The sequence below is a fragment of the Artemia sp. Qi Xiang Cuo genome, chromosome 18, assembly GCF_049724085.1.
Source record: "Artemia sp. Qi Xiang Cuo chromosome 18, ASM4972408v1, whole genome shotgun sequence".
NCBI lineage: Eukaryota > Metazoa > Arthropoda > Branchiopoda > Anostraca > Artemiidae > Artemia > Artemia sp. Qi Xiang Cuo.
The window spans coordinates 54371381-54394405 of NC_142811.1; the positions used below are offsets into that span (position 1 = coordinate 54371381).

Here is a 23025-nt window from a genome sequence, read left to right on the forward strand (position 1 = left end):
ACGAAAAACGAGAAATTTTAAAGTAAAACCATTAATAAAACGGCCCTAACATCATTACTTTAAACAAGGTCAGCTAGGACAAGTTCAGTAAGAATCCTTACTGAACGTGTTTAAATTAATGTTGTTAAGACTGTTTTGTTTGTGGTTTTAATTTTCTCGTTCTCGTAGCGTAAGTGGAATTTTATTACAGCTCAAGTTGAATTCTAATATAGCCGAAATATTCAAATAGTTTTTTTCAACAATCTACTTTCTTTAAAATTTTTATTGCTTGCCAACAGTTCGTGGTAACCACTGTATATAAATAATATAACAGTAAGATCACGCCTCAGTGAGTTTTGGCTTCTACATCCTTAGCGCGTACAAACAGTCCTCCCATTTAATCTGTCATCAGCGGTCCAGTGTATATTACCCTGGAACGCGTATTTTCGCAGAAACTTTCTTAAGATGCTTTTGAAATCAACTCGAGACTTCGAAACCTGCTCTTAATTCCTAAAACCTTAAACATTGTACTACTAATTATCGATTGTCATATATGTATCGTAATAAATTAACTTAAAATTAGATTCTTTAAAAAGTATTATATATTATTTATATGTTATTATATTTATATATGGTGGTGGTAACGAACTGTTGCGACTCGGCCCAATAGTAACTGACACTCTAAAGAACGGAATTTTGATAACAATAGATGCTCAAAAGAATTGTTTTCTATGCTTATTCAATATATATATATATATATATATATATATATATATATATATATATATATATATATATATATATATATATATATATATATATATATATATATATATATATATAATTCATTAAGTTTAATGTTACCAATCAAAAGCTACAAGCCTGAGAATATTTGCCTGATTTTCGAAAAAGGGGGAAACATCCCAAAACGTCAAGTGACTTTAATGAAAATCACACTACCAGGATCAGCATTTTAGAGAACCCTACTGCAAAGGTTTCAAGCTCGTATCTACAATTTTTTTTTTTTTTTTTTTTTTTTTTTTTTTTTTTTTTTTTTTTTTTTTTTGCCAGAATAAAGATCATGGTTGCGTGTTGTTGTTTTTTTTCTGAGGAATGACCGTATCGAACCAATAATCCTAGAATGTATGGAGAGGGCTCATTTGAACGGAAATCAAAATTCTAGTGCCCTTTTTAAGTGACCAGAAAGCTTGAAGGGCAGCTAGCCACCTCCCATGCCCCCTTTTTTCCCTTAAGACATTCGATCAAAATTTTGAGATGGCCATTTGGTTCGTCATAGTTGAAAGGTTCAGTAACTACGCCTTTGTGAATGACATGACCTTCCACAGTTCCTACGGATAGGACTGTAAGCTACGGAATTTGCCCATTGTTCACGTATGATATTAGGTTAGTATTTGTTATTAGGAAATGTACGGAAATTTTGCAAAGAATTTTTTTCGGGGGGGGATTCTCTAAGGGGAGAAATGTTCCCTGTGGGAATTTTCTCGGAAAATTTTATACAGCTAGAGGGAACGTGATTTCCTGGTATGGTTTGAAAAATGTTCATAAATTAAATGAAAAAAACAAGTTTTTTTCAACTGTAAGCAAAGAGCAACATTAATAAAACTTACAATGAACAGAAATTATTCCGTATATGAGGTGGGCTACCCTCGCTCTTTACGCTAAAGTTTGACTTTTTGACACAACTTTTAAGAAAGACTGCTCCAGCGCAAGAACCTTTGAATTCGAATGAGATGTATTTTTGAAGAAGTTAAAAAAAAAATATGTCCTGTAAAATCGTGAGTATATGACTTTACTGGTCTTAGGCAATTATAGTCAAAGCTAGGAAATTCAGTTTTATCCACTGGACTTATAAATTCTACATCACGAAGGTTATTTCCTGCAGCCTACTTAGCTCACTTTGATGCTTAAACCTTTAAATGGTGTTTAGTGACCTTTGAAAAAAATAAACAGAAATTATGATAGTGATAGATGCACACAGGTCTAAGTATTTCATGGTATTTGTCCTAGGGGAGTGAAGGGGGGATCGAAAACATGGAAATAAGTATTTCACTATTTTAAATATTATTTGGAAAGAGGTAAGGGTCTTTCGGACTAATCTCAGAACAAGCGGGAGTATCTCTCACCCATCCCCGTGCGTAGGTATGATGATAGCGGACAGCGATGATGACATGTGAATAAAAATTGAATTGATGAATTTTGTGAATAAAATTGATGCTAAATTGTTAAGATTATTTGTATATCAAAACTAAATGCGTTAGTTGTTAATAATTTTTGGGCCAGAAAACTAATTTTTTTTCAAGTATTCTCTTCACTTATTACTTAAAAATTTTTCAGTTTTTATTAATGATTGTTTTTAATTTTAGGACCCCAGAGCAATGCCCCAGTGTTGTTTCACTTCTAGCGGAAAGCTATAATCCTCATGTTCGCTATGGAGCTGCCATGGCGTTGGGGGTAGCATGTGCTGGTACTGGACTAAAGGTGGGCCTTGTTTTTATTATATTTATTGGTTACCTGCCTTCTTACTCCGCATGTCTTCTCTTTTTCTTTTGACTGAAACAACAACCCTTTGAATTTAGAAAGGGATAACAAAGACAACAGGAGTATCTGATGAAGATCAGTGTTTCAGTGTAGACTCACATGAAAAAAACCAATCATCCCTTTTCTTTTTTCGCCCAGTTTTTAGTTGAACCAACATTGACATACTGGTTCTCCTATGGCAATCCTGTTGACTTACACACATTGCCTGCGGCACCATATTACAGGAAGCGAATAACTGAAAGATGTGTTCGGAGGCATTATAATGTTAGGATTTCTAATATGATATGCAAAAAATTTTTGATTTACCCCTCCACAAAAAACGTAGGTTTTTTTTTTTTCGTTTTTTTTTTTTTTTTTTTTTTGCTTTCTGTTTTTAATTGCGAAATATTTCACTACCAACATCAAAAAATTGCTAAAACCCGACTCTCAGTGGAAGGAATCTTGATATGTATATATATATATATATATATATATATATATATATATATATATATATATATATATATATATATATATATATATATATATATATATATATATATATATATATATATATATATTGTGTCCGTGGTATTTCACCGTAAACCCCCCTCAAAAAAAAAATGTTGAAGCCAAACTCTGTGCTAATTGATTCTTGATAATATCTCCAGTTTTTTTCTGGAAGTTTTTTTCTTAAAATGCTTTTACTAATTATGCTGCAAAGATTGTTTATGATTCCTCGTTCCGGTTGATATTAATATGTTTTTAATCGCCCTATCCAATATCACTCACACTATCTTCAAAAACGTGCCCTAAAAATAGGCACTTTTTCTTTACGAATGATGTTTGAGCGTGCGAATTTTTGCTATATTCACATCTGTTGACAATTTTCTCTTTCAAATAGACTATGGAGCTAGAATTTGCCGTCACAAGTTCTGCCCCTAAATAGCGTGTCAAAAGAATTTCCATGTTTCAAATTTCAAACAGTGTTATTAAATAAAGAGGAAGTTTTTCCTGGTGAAATTGTTTACAATGTTTCTGAAAATGTGGTTTAGGAAAATGGGTAAAATTTGTTTTCCTCACAATTAAATTGGTCGGAAACAATGTTTCAACAGCTTAATGTTACAGAAATAGAAGTAAAAAAGTACGTTGTTGATTGGAATACTTATTTTGAAGGCAATAAGGTGTGTCTATCCCTCCTTGCTGGATAAAATGAAAGCCTTCCGCTGGGCATTTCTTGATTTCAGACACCAGCGCGCTGATGTGGTGTCCGCTTAAAACCAATAAATTGGTTGGAGCCCAGCGCGTTTTAAAGACTATAATTAGGCTGAAAATATTCACAGAGTATGATGATTTTCCGCTGACTGCTGTAAACTTCTTCACTAATTTTCTGGGGTTGTCCGGGTCTATATTGATAAACATCTAATGTTGGTATACTTGTGCTGGTAAACGGGAAGGCAAATCTTTCAGAGCTAAGGATTCTCGTAAAAGGAGATACTACAAGAGTCTCTTTTCTATAAACTATGTGTTCATTATATAAAGCAAATACGAGACAAGAGCTTGACTGGATTAAGACAAGACAGAAACTAACTTTAAACGCTTCAGAAATTCGTATACATACATACATACATACATACATACATGCGTGTATTTACAAACCAGTGGCCATATACACAAAAACAAATAAATAAAAAACAATAAGGAAAGAACAATAGCACTCAACAAATTTAAACTACAGCTTCTTTCCGGGCCATCAGACTATTCTCTATAAAACAACCAAACGCAATAATTAGGTCCCTCGAAGTAGTCCCCAAAACTCCCGGGAGCAGCGGTACATCCCCATGAAAAAATTTATCCCTAAATTACACCGAACTTTGGCATATACTCTGAAAATGGTGCATCCCATCCCCAAACTCCCCACAGAGAGGGCAGGTACGCCTACTTCCCGAGCCATCCTCATCATAAGACTCCCAGTAGCCTTTACGCAGTGGTATACAATTTGCCCGCGCCTGCAACCAATACTTAAGGGTTCTCCACGGTAGCTTCAAATAAAACTCCTCCCCATACACATCTTTAACCTGTCTATAAAAATGCAGGCTACTAGATTTTTCCAGACCCGTTAGCCAAACCTGAATCTCTTGGTCCCGAAGGCGCGATGCAAACTTACCAAGGAAATCATCAGGTTTACCGAGAGGACCCTGTCCCTCATTCCATCCCCATGATAAGCCAGCATTATTCAACAGTGCTTTAACTTGTTTTGGTCGTGCTGTCTTTTTGGTAAAGCTCAACATCTCTGTTTAGGCCGCTTTCGCCAGGCGGTTATCAGGCAAGCACGTAACCTGTAAACGAAACTTAATCATTTGTGTAGTCCTCATATGACGTAGATCCTGCAAACCCAAATCACCCTTTAGGACCAAACTACTAAAAATATTTTGGAGGCCTACAACTTTTTTTAAATACATAAACCGCCGAGATTCCAGTTGTTTTACCGTAGTAGTCCCCCACAACTCGCCTCCATAATGGGCAACAGGTAGGACTTTAGTCATAAAAAGGTATTTGTGTATCTTCATATTTTTGATTCCCATGATGTGTTTTTGTCGAAGTAGAGCACAAGCAGCTGCCTTACCACGTGAAATCATCAATTTAATGTGCTCGGTCCAATTCCCATTTGCTGCGACCACGAATCCCAGATATTTATACTTTGGGGTCACTTTTATTGCCTCATCTTTATAAGTAAATGAATAATTCTGAGGTCCATTGGGCTTCCTACTTTGGAAGATGACAATCTCTGTCTTAGATGCGTTCAGCTTCAACTTCTTCGATTCTAGGTAAGATTCAGTTAAATTCAGAAGAGTTTGGAGTTCCTCGGCTGATTTGGCCACTAAAGCTGTGTCGTCAATGAATAGTAAAAAATAAAATAGGGTATTTGCTGGTGATACAGCTGGGCCCATCTTATTTCAAGGAACTCTGCAAAATCATTGATATACAGACTAAAAAGTTTCGGTTATAACGTGCATCCTTGGCGAACTCCTCTGAAGGTTCTGATGCACCTGGCCTAGATACACCTATTTTAACAACAAAAACCACAGATAAAGTTATCTTATACATGTTAATTAATAACATAATAAAAGGCCTGGATAGTCCTATCTTATTAAGATAAACAGAATAAAATCGGTCTATCAATACTGTCAAATGCCTTTTCCAGGTCCAAAAACGCGACAAAAAGCCTACCATTTCCCCTGCAATATTTTCCAATAAGAGCCTGGAGTATAAATACACGATCTGTAGTTGAATATTCCCTTTGGCATCCTCCTTGGATCTCACTGACTATATTTTCCTTTTCTAGCCACAGCCCTAATCTACCATCTAGAACCTTTTCCAAAAATTTACTAATTGTTGGTACTAGACTAATAGGGCGATAGTTACCATGCTTCATCCGGTCACCATTTTTAAATAACGGCATTATAACCGACATATTCCATGCTGCTGGCCAACTACATGAAACCAGGACCGCATTATACAAAGTTAATAGAACTGCCAACAGGGGACCGATTAATTTGTTATACATTGTTGATGGAATTCCATCAATACCCGGCGAAGATCCTCCACGGTGGCTCTTGGTGGATTGTTTTAGCTCACTCTCTGATATTTCCTGAATTAGATGGTAAAAATGCTCTGGGAGGGGGAATTCACTGACCACTGCATCTGCTCAGTATACACTTGCGGGTAGATGGGTGCCTGGCCAGCTGAGTTTCTATGATTCTCCAGGTCTTCAAAATAAGTCGGCCAAGAGTTAAATTCTGGGATCATTTTTGATTGGTCGCGTGGCCCACGTAAATACTTCCAGAATTCCCTCATACTGGCCGATCTATAAGCTTGAAAACATTTCTCTTGCTCTTTAATTTCATATAATGCTTTCTTCCTCCTTACTAAAGCCTTGTGTTCTTTTCTAGCTAATCTAAATGTTGATAGGGCTTCTTGTCGTTGCTCTGGGCCATTGGCATTTTTTAAACTTGTTTAATAAGCTAAATAGGCACAACTTACTAAGTTTGCAATCATTATCAAAAGGACCTATTTTTGGCGGCTTTCGTTTCAGGACCCGAGCAGCCTCTTCATGGAGGAGTTGTGACAGGCAGCCAGTAATTATTTCAGGGTCCGAAGAGAGTTCACATAAACCCTTTAACTTATCCAAAATCTCTTCTGAGCAAAAGCTATCTTTAAGCGTTTTTGTTTCTTCATCAGGCCAATCTTGTCGTAACCACCTTAGAGCTTGAGTACGGGATATACGGCTAGAATGAGGGAGAGAAGGAACATTAAACATCTTAGAAAGTTGGAGAGAAAGTTTTATAGGGAAATAATCCGAACCCAGCACGTGGAGAACTTCAAAATCAACAACGTAGGCAGCGAACTCCACACCCACCAACGCGTAATCGATAACACTGGGGTTTGGCCCGGAAAAGCATGTGTACTCACCTCTACCTCTGTCTTTACCAAATCTTCCATTACAAATTGCTAAACCATTCTCCTCGCAGTATACCAATAAAATTCTCCCTCAAAAATTTATTCTTCTAGACTGATCGCCACTGCTCTGTGGCATCCCAAAGACCTCAGGAAGGACCTCAGCATTATCACCTGAAAAAAGTTCAGGAGTTATCTCTAATACATTCGAAGTATAGGCATTAAAATCCCCTACTACAACCAGACGGTCCCCCGGAAACTTCTGTTTTATCAATCGCGTTTCTTCATGTAGTATAGTCCACGTGTCTTCAGACGAGTAAGAACTATTTTGTGGCGCTAGATATACAGAACCTACAATTAATAAAGTACTCTCACAGTTAAATCTACCCCACACTATGTTCTCTGATTGGGTCGCAAGTCTCACTGCAGAAGAAAATGACGTTTGGCTAAAATACATAACCACACCACCATAATACCGATTATTCTTAGAAACTTTTCTATTCACTGCATAAAAGGAATAATTATGTAAAGGGGGCACTGCAGATCATCTTCACAATTATGCCAAGACTCAACCACACAAAATATATCTAGGTCCCTCAATAATGCTAATGATGTTTTTTTCTCTTTGAAACCTTGAATGTTCCAGCACCCAATCCTAAGTTCGCGATAAACAGACAAAGGTATATGGCCACACCGGTCCTAATCCTCGTTCTCGTCACTCATATTCTCAGAGGAATCTCTAGTCCCTTCTTTTGGGGGTGAATTCAAACCATTCGACTTGTCGGCTGGTGCAGCTTCACTGCAGCTCTCAGTCGTGCTGTTTTTTATGGACACATCGATTTCCAGTTTTATGGGCATCTTCAGGACTAATGATGGTTTCTAATCTCCTCTTTGCTTTCCCACGAGTAACCATTTTGTGCTTTTGGTCAGGCCACGCCGCGTTCTTATTAGTGCTGTCTCTGAAATTTACAGTTTGAGAAATTTGAATTCTCAATTGAGATATATGAATCATTTCCAAGGTCCCTTGAATTTAGGTCCTTAGAAACTCGCTATTCCATATTCTGCTAAAACTCGGCCATCAACACCCCGTAGTAAGCCCAGTATCCACTTTCAAAATTCTAGAAGACAAACATGGTAAATTCCACTAGACCCCGTGTTCCGTTTCACGTTTTTACAACACAATGTAAATTTCAACATTGACCCAAATTGCAAGAATGTCTCTTATTCCAAGAATTTTATCAGAAGTTTACACTGTACTTACGAAATAGCCTAAAATTTTCCTTTGAATTGAAAAAAAGGCACAAATAAGAAAAAAAAACAGTGAAAAATGTAAGTGGCCGAAATTGGTTTGAGTAGAAATGAAGCATTAAGATTTACAAACATAAGTCAATTACTTCAACAAATAAAAAAGTTGTTTTGCCACAGAGAGTACGAGAAAAAAAATTAGCTTTTGAACCAAAAAAGTTTTCTCTTGGGACTTTATGTTTTACAGTTAGTTAGATTGAATTTAGAGACGTTACTCGAACTTCAGTTTTTCGAGAACGTATGGATTCAGCATTTTACCTTCATTAAAATGATTTGAAGGTAGTTCTTCGAATTAAATTTGTTTTCGTCAGATTCAGCTAACTGAACAATTTTGTTTTAACTGTTTTATTACCAAATAATAATTTTCTGGTTTTTATACTTTTCGTTTGGCTCAAAATTTAACATAGCACTCATAGCAGGAATGGGTAAATATAAAAAAAGTGATGTTATTTGGCCTCCCTTTCTGAAAGGCTCAAGGGATAGTGTGATTGGCTTACAAGAATGCGACTAAAAAATTAACCAATGGAATCAAAGCAGATTTTTTACACGGAAAAATAGGATAGTAATCTCGTTTTATCTCTTTGATTTAAAAAGATGGGGACGAGGAGTTCTTCGACAAGACACATAACATATTTGGTATGCACATAACAATATTATTTGGTACTTACGTATTATACCGACCACACTGTTATTCTTGACCTGTTTAAAAGCGGTTTCTTTGTGTGCACTCCGAAATAATCGGCTTAGCCTGAGTGAGATAGACTACTATGCGGGTATATTTTAATTAAATATTTAATATATAGAGTTGGTTAGGCTAGGTGAGTTATTTAAATATAATGCGTTCTGGGCGGCCTGCTTTCTATAATTCTCTGTTGCAGTTTCCATAAATTTGTTACTAAAGTATTATATTTTCATCATATTTTGGTGTATTTCATTAGGATTAACCTAACCTCACTTCTTGGGCATGGTCGGTATAATACGTAACTACCCATATTTAAATACAACAATTCGACAAAGTGAAAAACAAATTCAAACTTTTTTGATTTTTTTTTTTTTTACCAAATTTTGTCACCAAATATAACAGTTTTGTTACCAAATAATAGTTTACCCACATCCAGTTAAAATTATCTTTTGCATACAATACAATCGAGATTCTTCACATTTTTCAGGTTGCAGCGGTAGCTTCAACCTAGTAAAGAGCGAACCACAGCCCATAGTAACCAAAAGTTAAAAACGCTTTTTGAAAAGAGACTGCCTAGTGAAAAAAAAAATTCCATTTCACACTGACTCAGGAATGGTAACTGTTATTTCGGTTCCTCTTAAAAGTAAAATGTTATGCAAATACGAATTTATGGGGATTTCGAAAAAAAAAGTCTAAACCCCCTGAAAAACGGCGACATATAAAAACGAAGTGTAAACCATTAAAATCGGTACTGTTAGAAAGATAGATATGAGAAACTACAGCCCCCCTCCTTCAATAAAAAATAAAGTAACTTTTTTGCATGGGTAGCACTGATCTGTCTCCAAAAAGTGACCAAAAAGCACTGAGTGACCAAAAAGATTGGAGGGCAATTAGCCCTTCATCCTAAAGGCCACCTCCTGCCGAGGTCATCCAATCCAAAAGGGTGTTTCCCCTTTTTTTCGAAAATTAGGCAAATTTTCTCAGGAGCGTAACTTTTGATGGGCAAGGCTAAACTTGATGAAACTTTTTTTGGTGTATCTATTGGTATCAAAATTCCGTTTTTTAGAGTTTCGGTTACTATTGAGCCGGGTCGCTCCTTACCTACAGTTCGTTCCACGAACTGTTTGAAAAGCTTGGAAATATGAAACGAAATCATCATTAGTAATCATTATCATCACTCCCTAACAGTTTTTTTTTTTTTTTTTTTTTTTTTTTTGCCAAAAAAATATAACGGGTGCCTTTTTATTTTTATTTTAATTATTTTTTTCCCCCAGGGGTGATCGTATCCACCTGTTGGTCCTAGAACATCTTAAGAGGGCTCATTCTAACGAAAATTAAAAGTTATATTTTCCTTAATAAGTGACCAAAAATATTGGTGGGCAACTAGGCCCTCTCCCGCCCATTTTTCCCATGTAACATGACCCCCCCCCCCCCACAGCTCCGGGGGAAAGGTCTTTAATTTATAAAATCTTACCATTGTTTACGCATAGTATTTGTTATTGGAAAGTATGTATACATTTTTGTATGGAGGGGGGGGGAATTTTTATCTGGGGGTTTTCCACAGGCGAATTTTCCACGGGGAGGGAAGTTTCCAGGGGGTAAACTTGTCAGGGGAAATTACACACTGGGGGAATTTGCCAGAATTCCTAAACAAAATTGTTTTTATATGTCTTGCTTTCTCTTTTTTGTCTCAATCTTAAACGTGGAGTTGTTAAAGGTAATTGCCAGGGGTAAATTTTCAACGGGATTGAATTGTCTAGAGGATATTTCCGTAGGGAGGGAGATTTCTCCGTTGCGGTTGGGCCAGAATCTCTGGCATTACTTAAAAAAGATCAGAAATTAAATTTAAAAAGTTTATTTTAACGAAATTAAGGAGCAACATTAAAACTTAAAAAGAACAGAAGTTATTACGTATATGAAGGGGATTGCCCCCTCCTCAACACCTCTCCTTATGCTAAAGTTAGAATTGTTTCCCAATTCTTCAAGAGCAGCTCCTGAAACACAAGGGTCGTTTGTCTAGAACAATAAAAAGCTTTTTCAAAAGTACTAAAAAACTTCAGCGTAAAGAGTAATGTGTTGAGGAGGAGGCAACCTCCTTCATATACGTAATAATTTCTGTGCCTTTTAAGTTTTATTGCTGCTCCTTACTTTCAGTTGAAAAAAAAAACTTTTTTTTTATTTAATCACACATTAGGACTTTACCACTTACATCAATAGAATCACCCATTCTACAGAATGTCAGTAAAAACGTTTTCTTTACATTCACGCACAGCAAACTTAAACTCGTAAACAACTCCAGTCTTTGGAGAGAATTAAATAATAATAAAAATTATTTTTTCAACTGAAAGTAAGGAGTAACATTAAAACATAAAACAAACAGAAATTATTACGTATATGAAAGGGGTTGTCTCCTCCTCAGCACCTCGCTTTTTACGCTAGAGTTTTCTAGTACTTTTGAAAAAAACTTCTTATTGTTCCAATTAAACGAACATAGCGTTTCAGAAGTCGTTCTTAAAAAATAAGGACCAAATTCAAACTTTAGCATAAAGAGCGAGATGTTGAGGAGGAGGCAAACCCCTTCATATACCTAATAATTTATGTTCGTTTTAATTTTTAATGTTGCTCATTGCTTTCAGTTGAAGAAACTTTTTTATTTAACATATGATCATTTTTTGAATAGTCCCAGGAAATCTGACCCACCTCCACGGAGAAATACTCTCCCCACGGACATAACCATTTCACAATTCACTCCCGGTTAAAATTTATCCAGGACAATCATCCTTAACATCTCCACGCGTAAGATGAAAACGAAAAGAGATAGCAAGATATATAAAAATAATTTTGGATAGGTATTGTGGCGAATTCCCCCAGTGTAAAATTTTCACCCCCTGGACAAGTTCATCCCCTGGAAACTTCCCTCCCGATGGAAAATTCCCCCCTCCCAAAAAAAAAAAAGTGGAAAATTCGTCTTACCACCCTAAAATGTGGTAATGTTATATCTAAAGACATAGTTGTTGGGCCTTTCAACTTTGATGAAAAAAATGGCTATCTCATAATTTTAATTGGAAAATTTTGAAGGGAAAGGGGTGGGGGAGTGGCCTAGTTGCCCTCCAATCGTTTTGGTCACTTAAAAGAGGGACTAGAACTTTTAATTTGCGTTGAAATGAGCCCTCTCACGATATTCTAGGACCACTGATTCGATATGATCACCCCTAGGGAAAAAAATTAATAAACACGCATCCGCGATCTTTCTTCTGGTGAAAAATACGAAATTCCACATTTTTGCAGATAGAAGCTTAAAAACTTTATATTAAGGTTCTCTGATACGCTGAATCTGGTGGTGTGATTTTAGTTAAGATTAGGGGGAGTTTATGGGGATGTTTCCGCCTTTTTTGAAAAAAAAATCAGGCTCTTAACCGTTGACGGGTAAGACTAAACTTAATGAAACTTATATATTTGAAATCCAACATAAAAAATTGTTTCGCAAATGGCAGAGAAGAAGAATAATCTATTCAATATACTGACTCATATTTGCTGATACAAGGCATGCACAGCTGTATCCATAAGAAGGCATAGCCCGCTCCGAAACTACGTTTATTGAGGGTGGGCTCTCAATTGTTCCCTGTTCCCAACATTGATCAGATTCAATATATCATAGAATCATACTGTAAGGTTTGTTTTTTTCTTTGCCAGGGTGATCGTATCAAACCAATTATCATAAGATCACGAGGGGGCTCGTTCGAACGAAAATTACAGTTCTAGTTCCCAATTTCGTGACCAAACGATTGGAGGGCAAATAGATTCCCCCTCTGCTCCTTTTTTCCCAAAGTCATCTGATCAAAATTTTGAGATACTCATTTTGATCAGCATAGTCGAAAGATCTAATATTTTGCCTCTTGGGATGACATGACCCTGAAAGTCCCTGGGGAAAAGGGTTGTAAACTATGAAATTTGCCTAGTGTCTACATATAGTATTTGTTATTGGGAAGTAACAGACATTTTTAGGGGAGAGTGAATTTTACGTGGGGGAAATTTTTGCGGGGGGAATTTTCCAAGGGAAGAATTTTCCGTGGCGAGGGAAGTTTCTGGGGAAGAACTTTAAAAGGGAAACTATACATGGGTATGGGGAATTCACCAGAATTTTTATACAAAATTCTTTTTATTTGATTTACTTTCTCTTAGCCAATTCAATTTTACATGTGGATATATTCCGGGAAAATTGCCCAGGGAAATATTCAAAGGAGTTGAGATTGTCTGGCGGATTTTTCCGTTGGGGGATTTTCTGCGGAAGATTCTCCATGTGGGGGATTTCACGTGGGAGAAACTTTCCATTGAGACATTGGGAGGGGAGAATTTCGAGGAAAATTTACCACGAAGGGAGGATTTCCGGCATGAATTGAAAAACGATTAGAAATTAAAAGAAAAACAAGTCTTTTCAAACGAAAGTAGGTTTTAAAATAATTTTCCAGGTGGAACTGTCCGCAAGATTATTTTTTTTTGGGGGGGGGGGATTTTCATCAGGGTTGGAATTTCTGTGGATGGGGGATCTTACGTGGAAGAAACTTTCCAGGGAGGAATTTATCTTGGGGGGGGGATTGTCCATGGAGCGAAAAGGCGGATTTTCTGGCGTTATTTTAGAAACAATCAGAAATTAAATAACACACTAATTTTTTCAGCTAAAAGTAAAGAGCAGTATTAAAACTTAAAATGAACAGAAATTATCCCGTATGTGAGGGAAAATCCCCTCCTCAAGACCTTGCTCTTCATCCTTTGCGTTTATTCCCCTGATATACGGAACAATTTCTGTTCTTTTAAGTTTTAGTGTTGCTCCATACTTTTTTTAATGTTTTTTGTGTTTCTCCATACGATTTTTAGTGTTTTTAGTGTTGCTCCATACGATTTTTAGTTTAAACACTGAAAGGCTGAACCAATTCTCAGGGGAAAATACTGAGATGTTGCTGATTTGAATAGCCAAAAGTAGCCAGTAGCTTATTTTTCTTTACCCTGTGCCCCGAGTAATTCCAAATCATGTATATTTTTTTAATATTCGTTTATGTAATAGAAGTTTTTTGTATTTTATTCAAAATTTGAAAAAATTTGAATAAAATTATTCAAATTTGAAATTGTGCAAAATACTCTTTAATTACAAGTTTTGTCATTGAATTTTGCCAAAACTTACAGTTAATCTGAGCAAAAAAAACTGATGAGAAATATCAAAATCGATATATCAACCATCGAATATCGAAAATAAAAATATCGATATATTATTTAATCAAATTATCGCCCAACACTAAGTTTTAGTGCATTCATTGGATTTCTAGGCACCCAGCCAGCTAAGTTTCTTAGGTCAACAACATTCATACTCTATGCAAAGGGCCTCTCTCAGAAATAAATTACACCAGGCGGTGTGTACTAAACGTGGCGGGACTGTGCCACGCGTGGTGGAACCTTGCCAAGCGTGGTGTTCTTTCTATGAATAATATTTCTATGAATAACTTTCTATGAATAAATGTTGTGTATCCCCTTTCACTCCTGAAATGTGTGAAGTTGTTTGAAAACGCAGTGGACCTTTTCATCGGCAATTTTGTTTAAATCGTAGCATAACAAAACTAGTTTTTTTTAAGTTTCAAATATAGATTTTAGATAGACATCATGATTCTATCTAAATATACCATTGGCATGGCATTTTACTGCAGTATGTTGTATTCAGTACAGATATCAATGCTGGATATTGATATCGGATACGTAATTGGAGTATCAAATGTAAAAAAATGACTCGATTTTGTTGTTTGCTTTTTGTTACACAAATTTCCCTAAATTTGATTTTTTGCGATAAAAACATGGTCAGTCAAAATAAGAGACATTATATGATATATTGCTCCTGGTTAAGAAAATTGTCCCTTTAGATTTTGACATCCCCCCTCCCCCTCTACATTTTCTTGAATTAATACTATTGTGCTATTGATACTATTGCTATTCATACTTTTGTGCTATTATAATCCTACGATTTTTTTTATTCTTTCATGTCCTGTATCTCTAGTAGATAATGCTTTTAGCACAAATTGTTGATGCTTACGCAGATTTCTCAATTCTTTTCTGTATACCTCATTTCTATAAATCTCAATATTTTTGTAAACCTCAAAATCCATCCGATCAGATGATTTGGCTTCTAAAGGTTGACGATATCCAGTGGCATTGCATGGGCGGGGCATTATCCGATCCAAGCACGGGACGGAGTGGTATCCAATCCAATGACATTACGCGGGCGGGTTTGTTTTATAAGATTAAATTAAAAAAAAACAGTTTTTTTAACTGAAAGTAAGGAGCAACATTAAAATTTAAAACGAACAGAAATTATTCCGTATATGAAAGGGGCTTTTCCCTCCTCAACGCCTCGCTCTTTAAGCTAAAGTTTTTTATTGTTTAAAAAAAATAAAGTTGCGAGACAGAGTCAAATTTTAGGGTAAAGAGCGAGGCGTTGAGGAGGGGACAGCCCGTTTCATATACGGAATAATTTCTGTTCGTTTTAAGTTTTAATGTTGCTCCTTACTTTCAGTTAAAAAAAAAACTGTTTTTTATTTAATTTTGAACGTTCTTGAATTGATGAAGGTTTTGATTTTGGCTCACCGTACATAAATAATTAAAACAAAATTTGCATATTAATTTTGATTTTATTTGGTTAAATGGAAAGTTTTTTAATTTTATTTACGAACGTGTTTATTAGTAATAAATATGCGTAAGTTACGAATTAACTTACGTAACGAACTTCTATATTCATATATTTTTAATACGTATATTAGGAGGTTCGCCCCCTAGTCAATACCTTTCTCTTTACGCCAAAGTTCGAATTTTGTTTCAATTCTTTAAAAATGACCCCTTAATCACAAAGGCCGTTAATTAAAATAAATATCTCTTATGAAAGTACTAAAAAGACTTTGGCTTAAAAAGCGAGGTATTGACTAGGGGGCGAACCAATCATATACGTAATAATTTCTGTTCGTTTTAAGTTTTGATGATGCTCCTTGCTTTCAGTTGAAAAACTTGTTTTTTTATTTAGTTTCTGATCGTTTTTTAAATAATACTAGGAAATCCGGCGCCCCATTCATAGCAATGTCCCTTCCCCCATGGAAACTTTACCATGGATAGATCCTCCCACATAACCCCCGCCCCCCCCCCGACCCGAAAAAATCCCCTGAAAACGTTGTATATTTCCCAATAACCAATACTATATGTAAACATTGGGTAAAGTTCATAACTTTCAGCCCTCTCCCCGGGAACTTTGGGGGATTAAGTCATCCTAAAAGACATATTTATTAAATTTTTGACCATGCTGAGCAAAATGGCTATCTCAAAATTTTGATCGGATGACTTTGGGAAAAAAATGAGCGTAAGAGGGGGCCTAGTTGTCCTCCATTTTTTGGTCACTTAAAAAGGGCACTAGAACTTTTAATTTCCGTTCGAATGAGCCCTCCCATGATATTCTAGGACTACTGGGTCGGTACGATCATCCCTGGGAATAAAAAAAAAATAAAAAATAAAAAATAAACACGCATCCGTGATCTTTCTTCTGGCAAAAAATACAAAATTCCACATTTTTGCAGATAGGAGCTTGAAACCTCTACAGTAGGGTTCTCTAATACGCTGAATCTGACGGTGTGATTTTCAGTAAGGTTCTATAGCTTTTAGGGGGTGTTTTCCTCTTTTTTCGAAAATCAGGCAAATTTTCTCAGGCGCGTAACTTTTGATGGGTAGGACTAAACTTGATGAAACTTATATATTTAAAATCAGCAATAAAATCTGACTCTTTTGACGTATCTATTGGTATCAAAATTCCGTTTGTTTAGAGTTTCGGTTACTATTGAGCTGGTTTTTTACTTACAGTTCGTTACCACGAACTGTTTGATAGCCAATGTAATTGAGGAAAATTTCGGTCCATGTATTTTGCTAGGAGTGAGATATCATTTGAAACCTAATAGATTATCTGTTCTTTTAGTGCTTCTAGGTTAATGCCTCTGCCGGGTAATGTCTGGTTTAAGTCAGTTTTAATCCCTGATTGATTTAAAGTGCTCTGGACATTAAGATTAGAATATTTTTTGCCCTCTTGATTCATCTTATGTCCAGTCATGCCTGAAAACCGCGGTTTTGAAAGATTCTTCTTTTGCTCTTTCAAAGTTTTGCAGTTTTTAGGAAAGTGCCTCCTTTTCTTTAGCGTTGCCACGATAAATCGTGAAAAAAAATAAGCAAAACTGATTAGTTAAATTTGACCTTCCCTTTCTTCCTTAAAAATCCAAACATTAATTCTCAGTGACAACTATACATTAAAAGAGCTACGCCTTTATAAGCTGTTGCGTGCCATATGTTTTTAGATTTTTTCGATTCTATTTTTTTTTTTTTTTTTTTGCCGATTTTCTCTCCCGTTTTTTTTTTTTTTTTTTTTTTTTTTTTTTTTTTTTTTAACTGGGCGCCCGCTACTACCGAAAACGCATAAATGTATGTAAAGATCTTTTTCATTAAAAATTGAATTTTCAGTTCAATATTATACTATTAAAATTTAATATCCAATAATTGAATTTTTTATTTTCATCCTATGTTAAAATTCACAATTTTAAAATTCATCCTATTTTTTTAAGATGTACGGTTTTGTAAGTTTCCACTCAATTAATTCAAACAGCGCATTTCATTTCACTGTCCTTGGTACTACAATATACTACATTTTTAGTAGGTCGTACTTTCGTATGGAGCTTATGCTTTCAAGTAACTCTATAGCTTGGGGGAAAATGAGCTGAAAAAGCATACTTGTCCTTATTTTGTCATTCGCTTACTAAACAAAGCAACTTCAAAATAAGAATTTACGAGTTTCCAGATGAGAAATCGTGAGCAAACAAATTCCACGCATCTAATAGCCCCTTCACTGAATATTCCAGACATGGTACAAATAAAGCTAGTCATGACATGGAAAAATGTTTCTTGACAAACGAGTTTTTGATAAACATTTGCTGGAAGCTGAAAATGAAGCTTGTCTTTTTTCTCATAATTTGTCAAAAGATTTAGCAATTGATTTTTCTGGATGTATTAAATATTTCCTGTGGAAACATTGGATGTAGATCAATAGTGGAGCTAAGTTTCGTTGCGCCACCTGTGGGCGCTTTACTTTTTATCACTGACGTTATCGCATTCCCTTTAAAAACATCCGCTCAAAACTTAAAACCTAAAATTCAACATGACAAAATTCGAAATTTAGCCTTAGTAGAGTAGAACAAGAGAACATTTTATTTGCAAAATGTATATGCTTGTTCTTGTTGTTGTTGTCTGTTTTTGTTTTTTAATTGGGCCTATTGTTGGATTTCTTCTGTTAATAATTCTACTTGGCTAGTGAAATTAATTTTAAGAATAATAGTAAAGGAGTTTGGATTTTTTTTTTCAGGGAGGGTAAATATTGTTTTGCAATTTTAAAGGATTGTAAAAAACAGACCTGGTATAAATACCTAAATAATGTAGAGAAAAAATTTAAATTTTTTGTACAATAAAATTTCAGGGCCGAATACAGAAATGCAGGGAAACCTTGGAGAAGTGTGTGGTCCTGGGGAACCTCATTGTCGTATATGAAAATAAAATTCAGACCACTTTGGATGCCCTGAAAAGATAGGGCTGAGTTAACTTTAAGGGTAAGCACTGTCCAGGAAGTTTTTTATGCAGGTAAAGTTATATATATATATATATATATATATATATATATATATATATATATATATACATAAGCAGTAAAATATACAAACAGTAACAGAAAAACAGTAAAATATAAAAACAGTAACAGTAAAATTGGGAAAATCCGAGAAAAGGGCCGGGACTGTTGTAAGCCATCCAAAGGTATTAAGACTAACTTCCGCCAAGAAATATTGACGTACCTCTTTAATGAAACGCATCCATCCTCAAATATACCATAATCACAGTGACATCACAACTTTTTAGAGGTTTTCTTACAAGTGTGTCTCAACACCGGTGCCGAGATATCGGTTTTCATGACTATAGAACAATCATTTTTTGTGAAAATTGGTGCAAATGTCTATTGATTATTGTTTTAATGATTCGTTAATGTGAGGTAAGTAATGCTGTATCCTCATTAGTTAAATATCATTTTGTGAAGTTAATGTATATCTCTCTTTTCTAGGAGGCAGTAAATCTTTTGGAAACTTTGGCCAACGACCCTGTGAATTATGTACGACAAGGTGCACTAATCGCTTCAGCACTTGTTCTTATCCAGCAAACTGAACATACTTCTCCTAAGGTATTTGGACACTCGTAGCCTTTTTTTTATTTCATTTTTCACTTGTCGATATTTTTTAACCTTTCTCCTGTTCTCTAGATTGTCTTTTTTGTTAGTTTTACGATTAAGAATTGCCAAGGGAGGGGGGGGGGAGTTAAAAATATTTTATGTATTCACAAAATTTATAGAGACTATACGCCATTATTCAAAATTGAAACAGTAAAGAAAATTGTTTTCAGGAACTTCATTTCTCAGAGGGGGGTCCTTGACCCTCCTTTGGTTCCCGAAAAATTGCTGTAAAACTTCAGGAAAATGCTATTTTTAAAAGTAATTTGTTAGGGCGTGCCTCAGAATACGTCATACCCTCAATGGCACCTGTTGGAGGTATCCCCCTTCCGCAGAAGTGACCTGAGTAGGGACGCTTTAATTGCAAAATGTTGTAATATTCTACTGAAATACATCATCATTCTCTTAAATAATTTTCTTTAACTTTATTGATCATAGTAAAAATATATTTGGGTGCCCTACCCCTCCCCCTTCAGTCCTTCTCCAATGTCTCGTAGCTCTAAGTAAAAGCTGAGTTAGTTTCTTTGTTTCTTGAGTTTGAAAGCGAAAGCTGTACAAGTTTTCTCATTTGATGTCTTGTCATCTCGTATCATGAATTCTCTTGTTAATGAAGCTAAAAAAAAAAAGGTGTTATATTACGTACAGAAATCTGTGGGCACACATATACACCCAAGGCTTTCCCTATACTTAGACCTTCTCTATAAGGCTCTCTATGGGCTTGGGCAAATGTTTGTGAATGACTCAAGACCTAAAGCCTTTTCCGTGCCCAAGCCTTTTCTATATCAAATGAAAAAAACAAGTTTTTTTAACTGAAAGTAAGGAGCAACATTAAAACTTAAAACGAACAGAAATTGTTACGCATATAAGGTAGTTCGCCCCCTAGTTAATACCTTGCTCTTTTCGCTAAAGTTCGAATCTTGTTCCAGTTCTTTAAGAATGACCCCTGAATCACACAGGCCGTTTAATTAGAATAAATAGCTGTTTTGAAAGTACTAAAAAAAAAACATTTGTGTAAAGAGCGAGGGATTGACTAGGGGGCAAACCCTCTCATATACTTAATAATTTCTTTTCGTTTTAAGTTTTAATGTTTCTCCTTACTTTCAGTTGAAAAAAAAAACTTGTTTTTTTTTTATTTAATTTCTGATCGTTTTTTTTTTTTTAATGATCCTGGGAAATTCGGTGCCTCTTCATAGAATTGTCCTTCTACCATGAAAACTTTCTCCATGGAAAGACCCTCCCACGTAATACCCTCTCCCCGACCCCATCCCCATTAGAAAAATCCCCCCCCCCCGAAAATTTTTTTATACTTCCCAATAAACATTACTATATGTAAACAATGGGAAAACTTCATAACTTGCAGCCCTTCCCCCGGGGACTTTGGGTGATTACGCTGTCCTCAAAGACATAATTATTAGATCTTCTACTATGCTGAACAAAATGGCTATATTAAATTTTGATCAAGTGACTTTGGAAAAAAATGAGCTTGGGAGGGGGCCTAGTTGCCCTCCAATTTTTTGACCACTTAAAAAGGCCACTAGAACTTTTAATTTCCGTTCGAATGAGCCACCTTTTGATATTCTACGACCCTGTGTCGATACGATCACCCCTGGGAAAAAAAAAACAAATAAAGACGCATACGTGATCTTTCTTCTGACAGGAAAAAATACCAAATTCCATATTTTTTAAAATATGAGCTTGAAGCCTCTACAGTAGGGTTCTCTGATACGCTCAATCTGATGGTGTGATTTTCTTTTAGACTATGCATTTTAGGGGGTGTTTCCCCCTTTTTCGAAAATAAGGCAAATTTTCACAGGCTCGTAACTTTTGATGGGTCTACGTAACGTAGACCCATCTCGTAACGTTGATGAAACTTATATATTTGAAATCAGCATAAAAATCCGATTCTTTTGATGTATGTATTGTTATCAAAATTCCGTTTTTTAGAGTTTCGGTTACTATTTAGCCGGGTCCCTCCTTACTTTTAGTTCATTACCACGAACTGTTTGTCACGGCCTTGTCTTTACCTTTGTCTTGTGGAAGGTTGATTTTCGCACAACAATCTCGCTATAGGATGAGAATTTTATTATTTTGGCATCTCTCTTTTTGTGTCATTCTCATAGTGGGAATTCAGAAAAGGCTATTTTTCATCAGGTTTTATTTTTCATCAGGTTTTCATCAGCTGATAAATCAGTTTTAAGACAGCAGTGGCTGAAGGTGACGGAAGAAGAAAAACCTTGAAAAATAAGCGAGGAAAAATGTGTATTTTTATTTCGTTTCCCGTACATTATTCTAATTTGCGTTCTTCTTCTTTCTGCTGTGAGGACGGCTGGGTGAAAGTCTCGGCTAAATGCTTCCACTACATTTTATTTTTACTAGCTGAAGTTTTTCTTTGTTGGTTTGTTCTACGGTTCTTTGCCTTTTGTTATTTAATTCTTCAATTTTTGTTTTTTCTTTTTTTGTCTGAGATCTTTTGAATTTTACAATTTTTATGTTACTTTTGGATGAGTCTGTTTCGAATCCATATCTATTAAGCACGTTCCTTGTAATAATAGCTTCTATAATCATTGGTGCCAATTCACGGAAATGTAGGGGGTAGGACAAAAATGTATTTCTCAAAATCTCGGAAGTAAGTAATTTATATTGGTTTTTTTTTCATTTTTTCACTGAAAATACCAAAGAAGGAATTTTACAATGAAAATTTTAAAAAAGATGTTGTTCAAGATTTAAGAAAGGACAAAAAGTCTTGCGGGCAATTTATATATAAATTCCCTGTTTCGGATGGTGACCATCACATTGCTACAGCATGAACTATCAAGTAGAGTTAAAATCAGCTTGATTGACACATAACTATTCTAATCTCATAAATATTATACTCTCATCTTAGTATTCTTAATAAATATTTAATTAGTATTCTTAATATTTAAATAATTAGTATTCTTAATTAGTATAAAAATAATTAGTATAAAAAATATTTAAATAATTAGTATTCTTAATTAGTATAAAAATAATTAGTATAAAAAATATTTAAATAATTAGTATTCTTAATTAGTATAAAAATAATTAGTATAAAAAATATTTAAATAATTAGTATTCTCAATTAGTATAAAAATAATTAGTATAAAAAATATTTAAATAATTAGTATTCTTAATTAGTATAAAAATAATTAGTATAGAAAATATTTAAATAATTAGTATTCTTAATTAGTATAAAAATAATTAGTATAAAAAATATTTAAATAATTAGTATTCTTATTTAGTATAAAAATAATTAGTATAAAAAATATTTAAATAATTTTATTCTTAGTATTCATTAAAATATTCTAATCTCATCTTAGTAGTCTACTTCATCCTGATTTGAAGTTCCTGCCACAAATTAAAAATACAGATACAGATAAGTTTGATTAGCTACATATTAGCAGCGACGGTCCTGGCTTCTCTTGCGCCCGAGGGAAAACCTTGATTAGCCCCCCCCCCCCCCTCTGTCTCCCACAAGATTTTCTAGCCAAATTTTAACAAAATTTCCATTTATTAACAGAATTATTTTAAATTTGTTAATACATTAATAATTTATGTTTTAATTATTTTTAGTTTTGCTTATTTGGTTATTATAAATTATTTTAATACTTGTTATTTAGTTATTTTAAAATTTATTTTTATTTTATTAACTAGTTAATAATTTATTAACCATTTTCATTTATTTATTCTAATAAAAATAAAATTTTTAAAAATTACA

At 34.7% G+C, this 23025-nt stretch overlaps 1 protein-coding gene across 2 annotated transcripts in view; it reads left to right on the plus strand.

The window, feature by feature from the left end:
• Window positions 1–23025, plus strand: part of LOC148941649 (26S proteasome non-ATPase regulatory subunit 1-like) — a 775304-nt gene that overhangs the window by 704412 nt on the left and 47867 nt on the right. For both annotated transcript variants that reach the window (XM_089104030.1, XM_089104029.1), the window contains exons 6-7: window positions 2364–2478; window positions 19131–19247. In XM_089104030.1, coding sequence (XP_088960156.1) covers window positions 2364–2478; window positions 19131–19247 — 232 coding nt within the window. The remainder of the gene's footprint in view (window positions 1–2363; window positions 2479–19130; window positions 19248–23025) is intronic.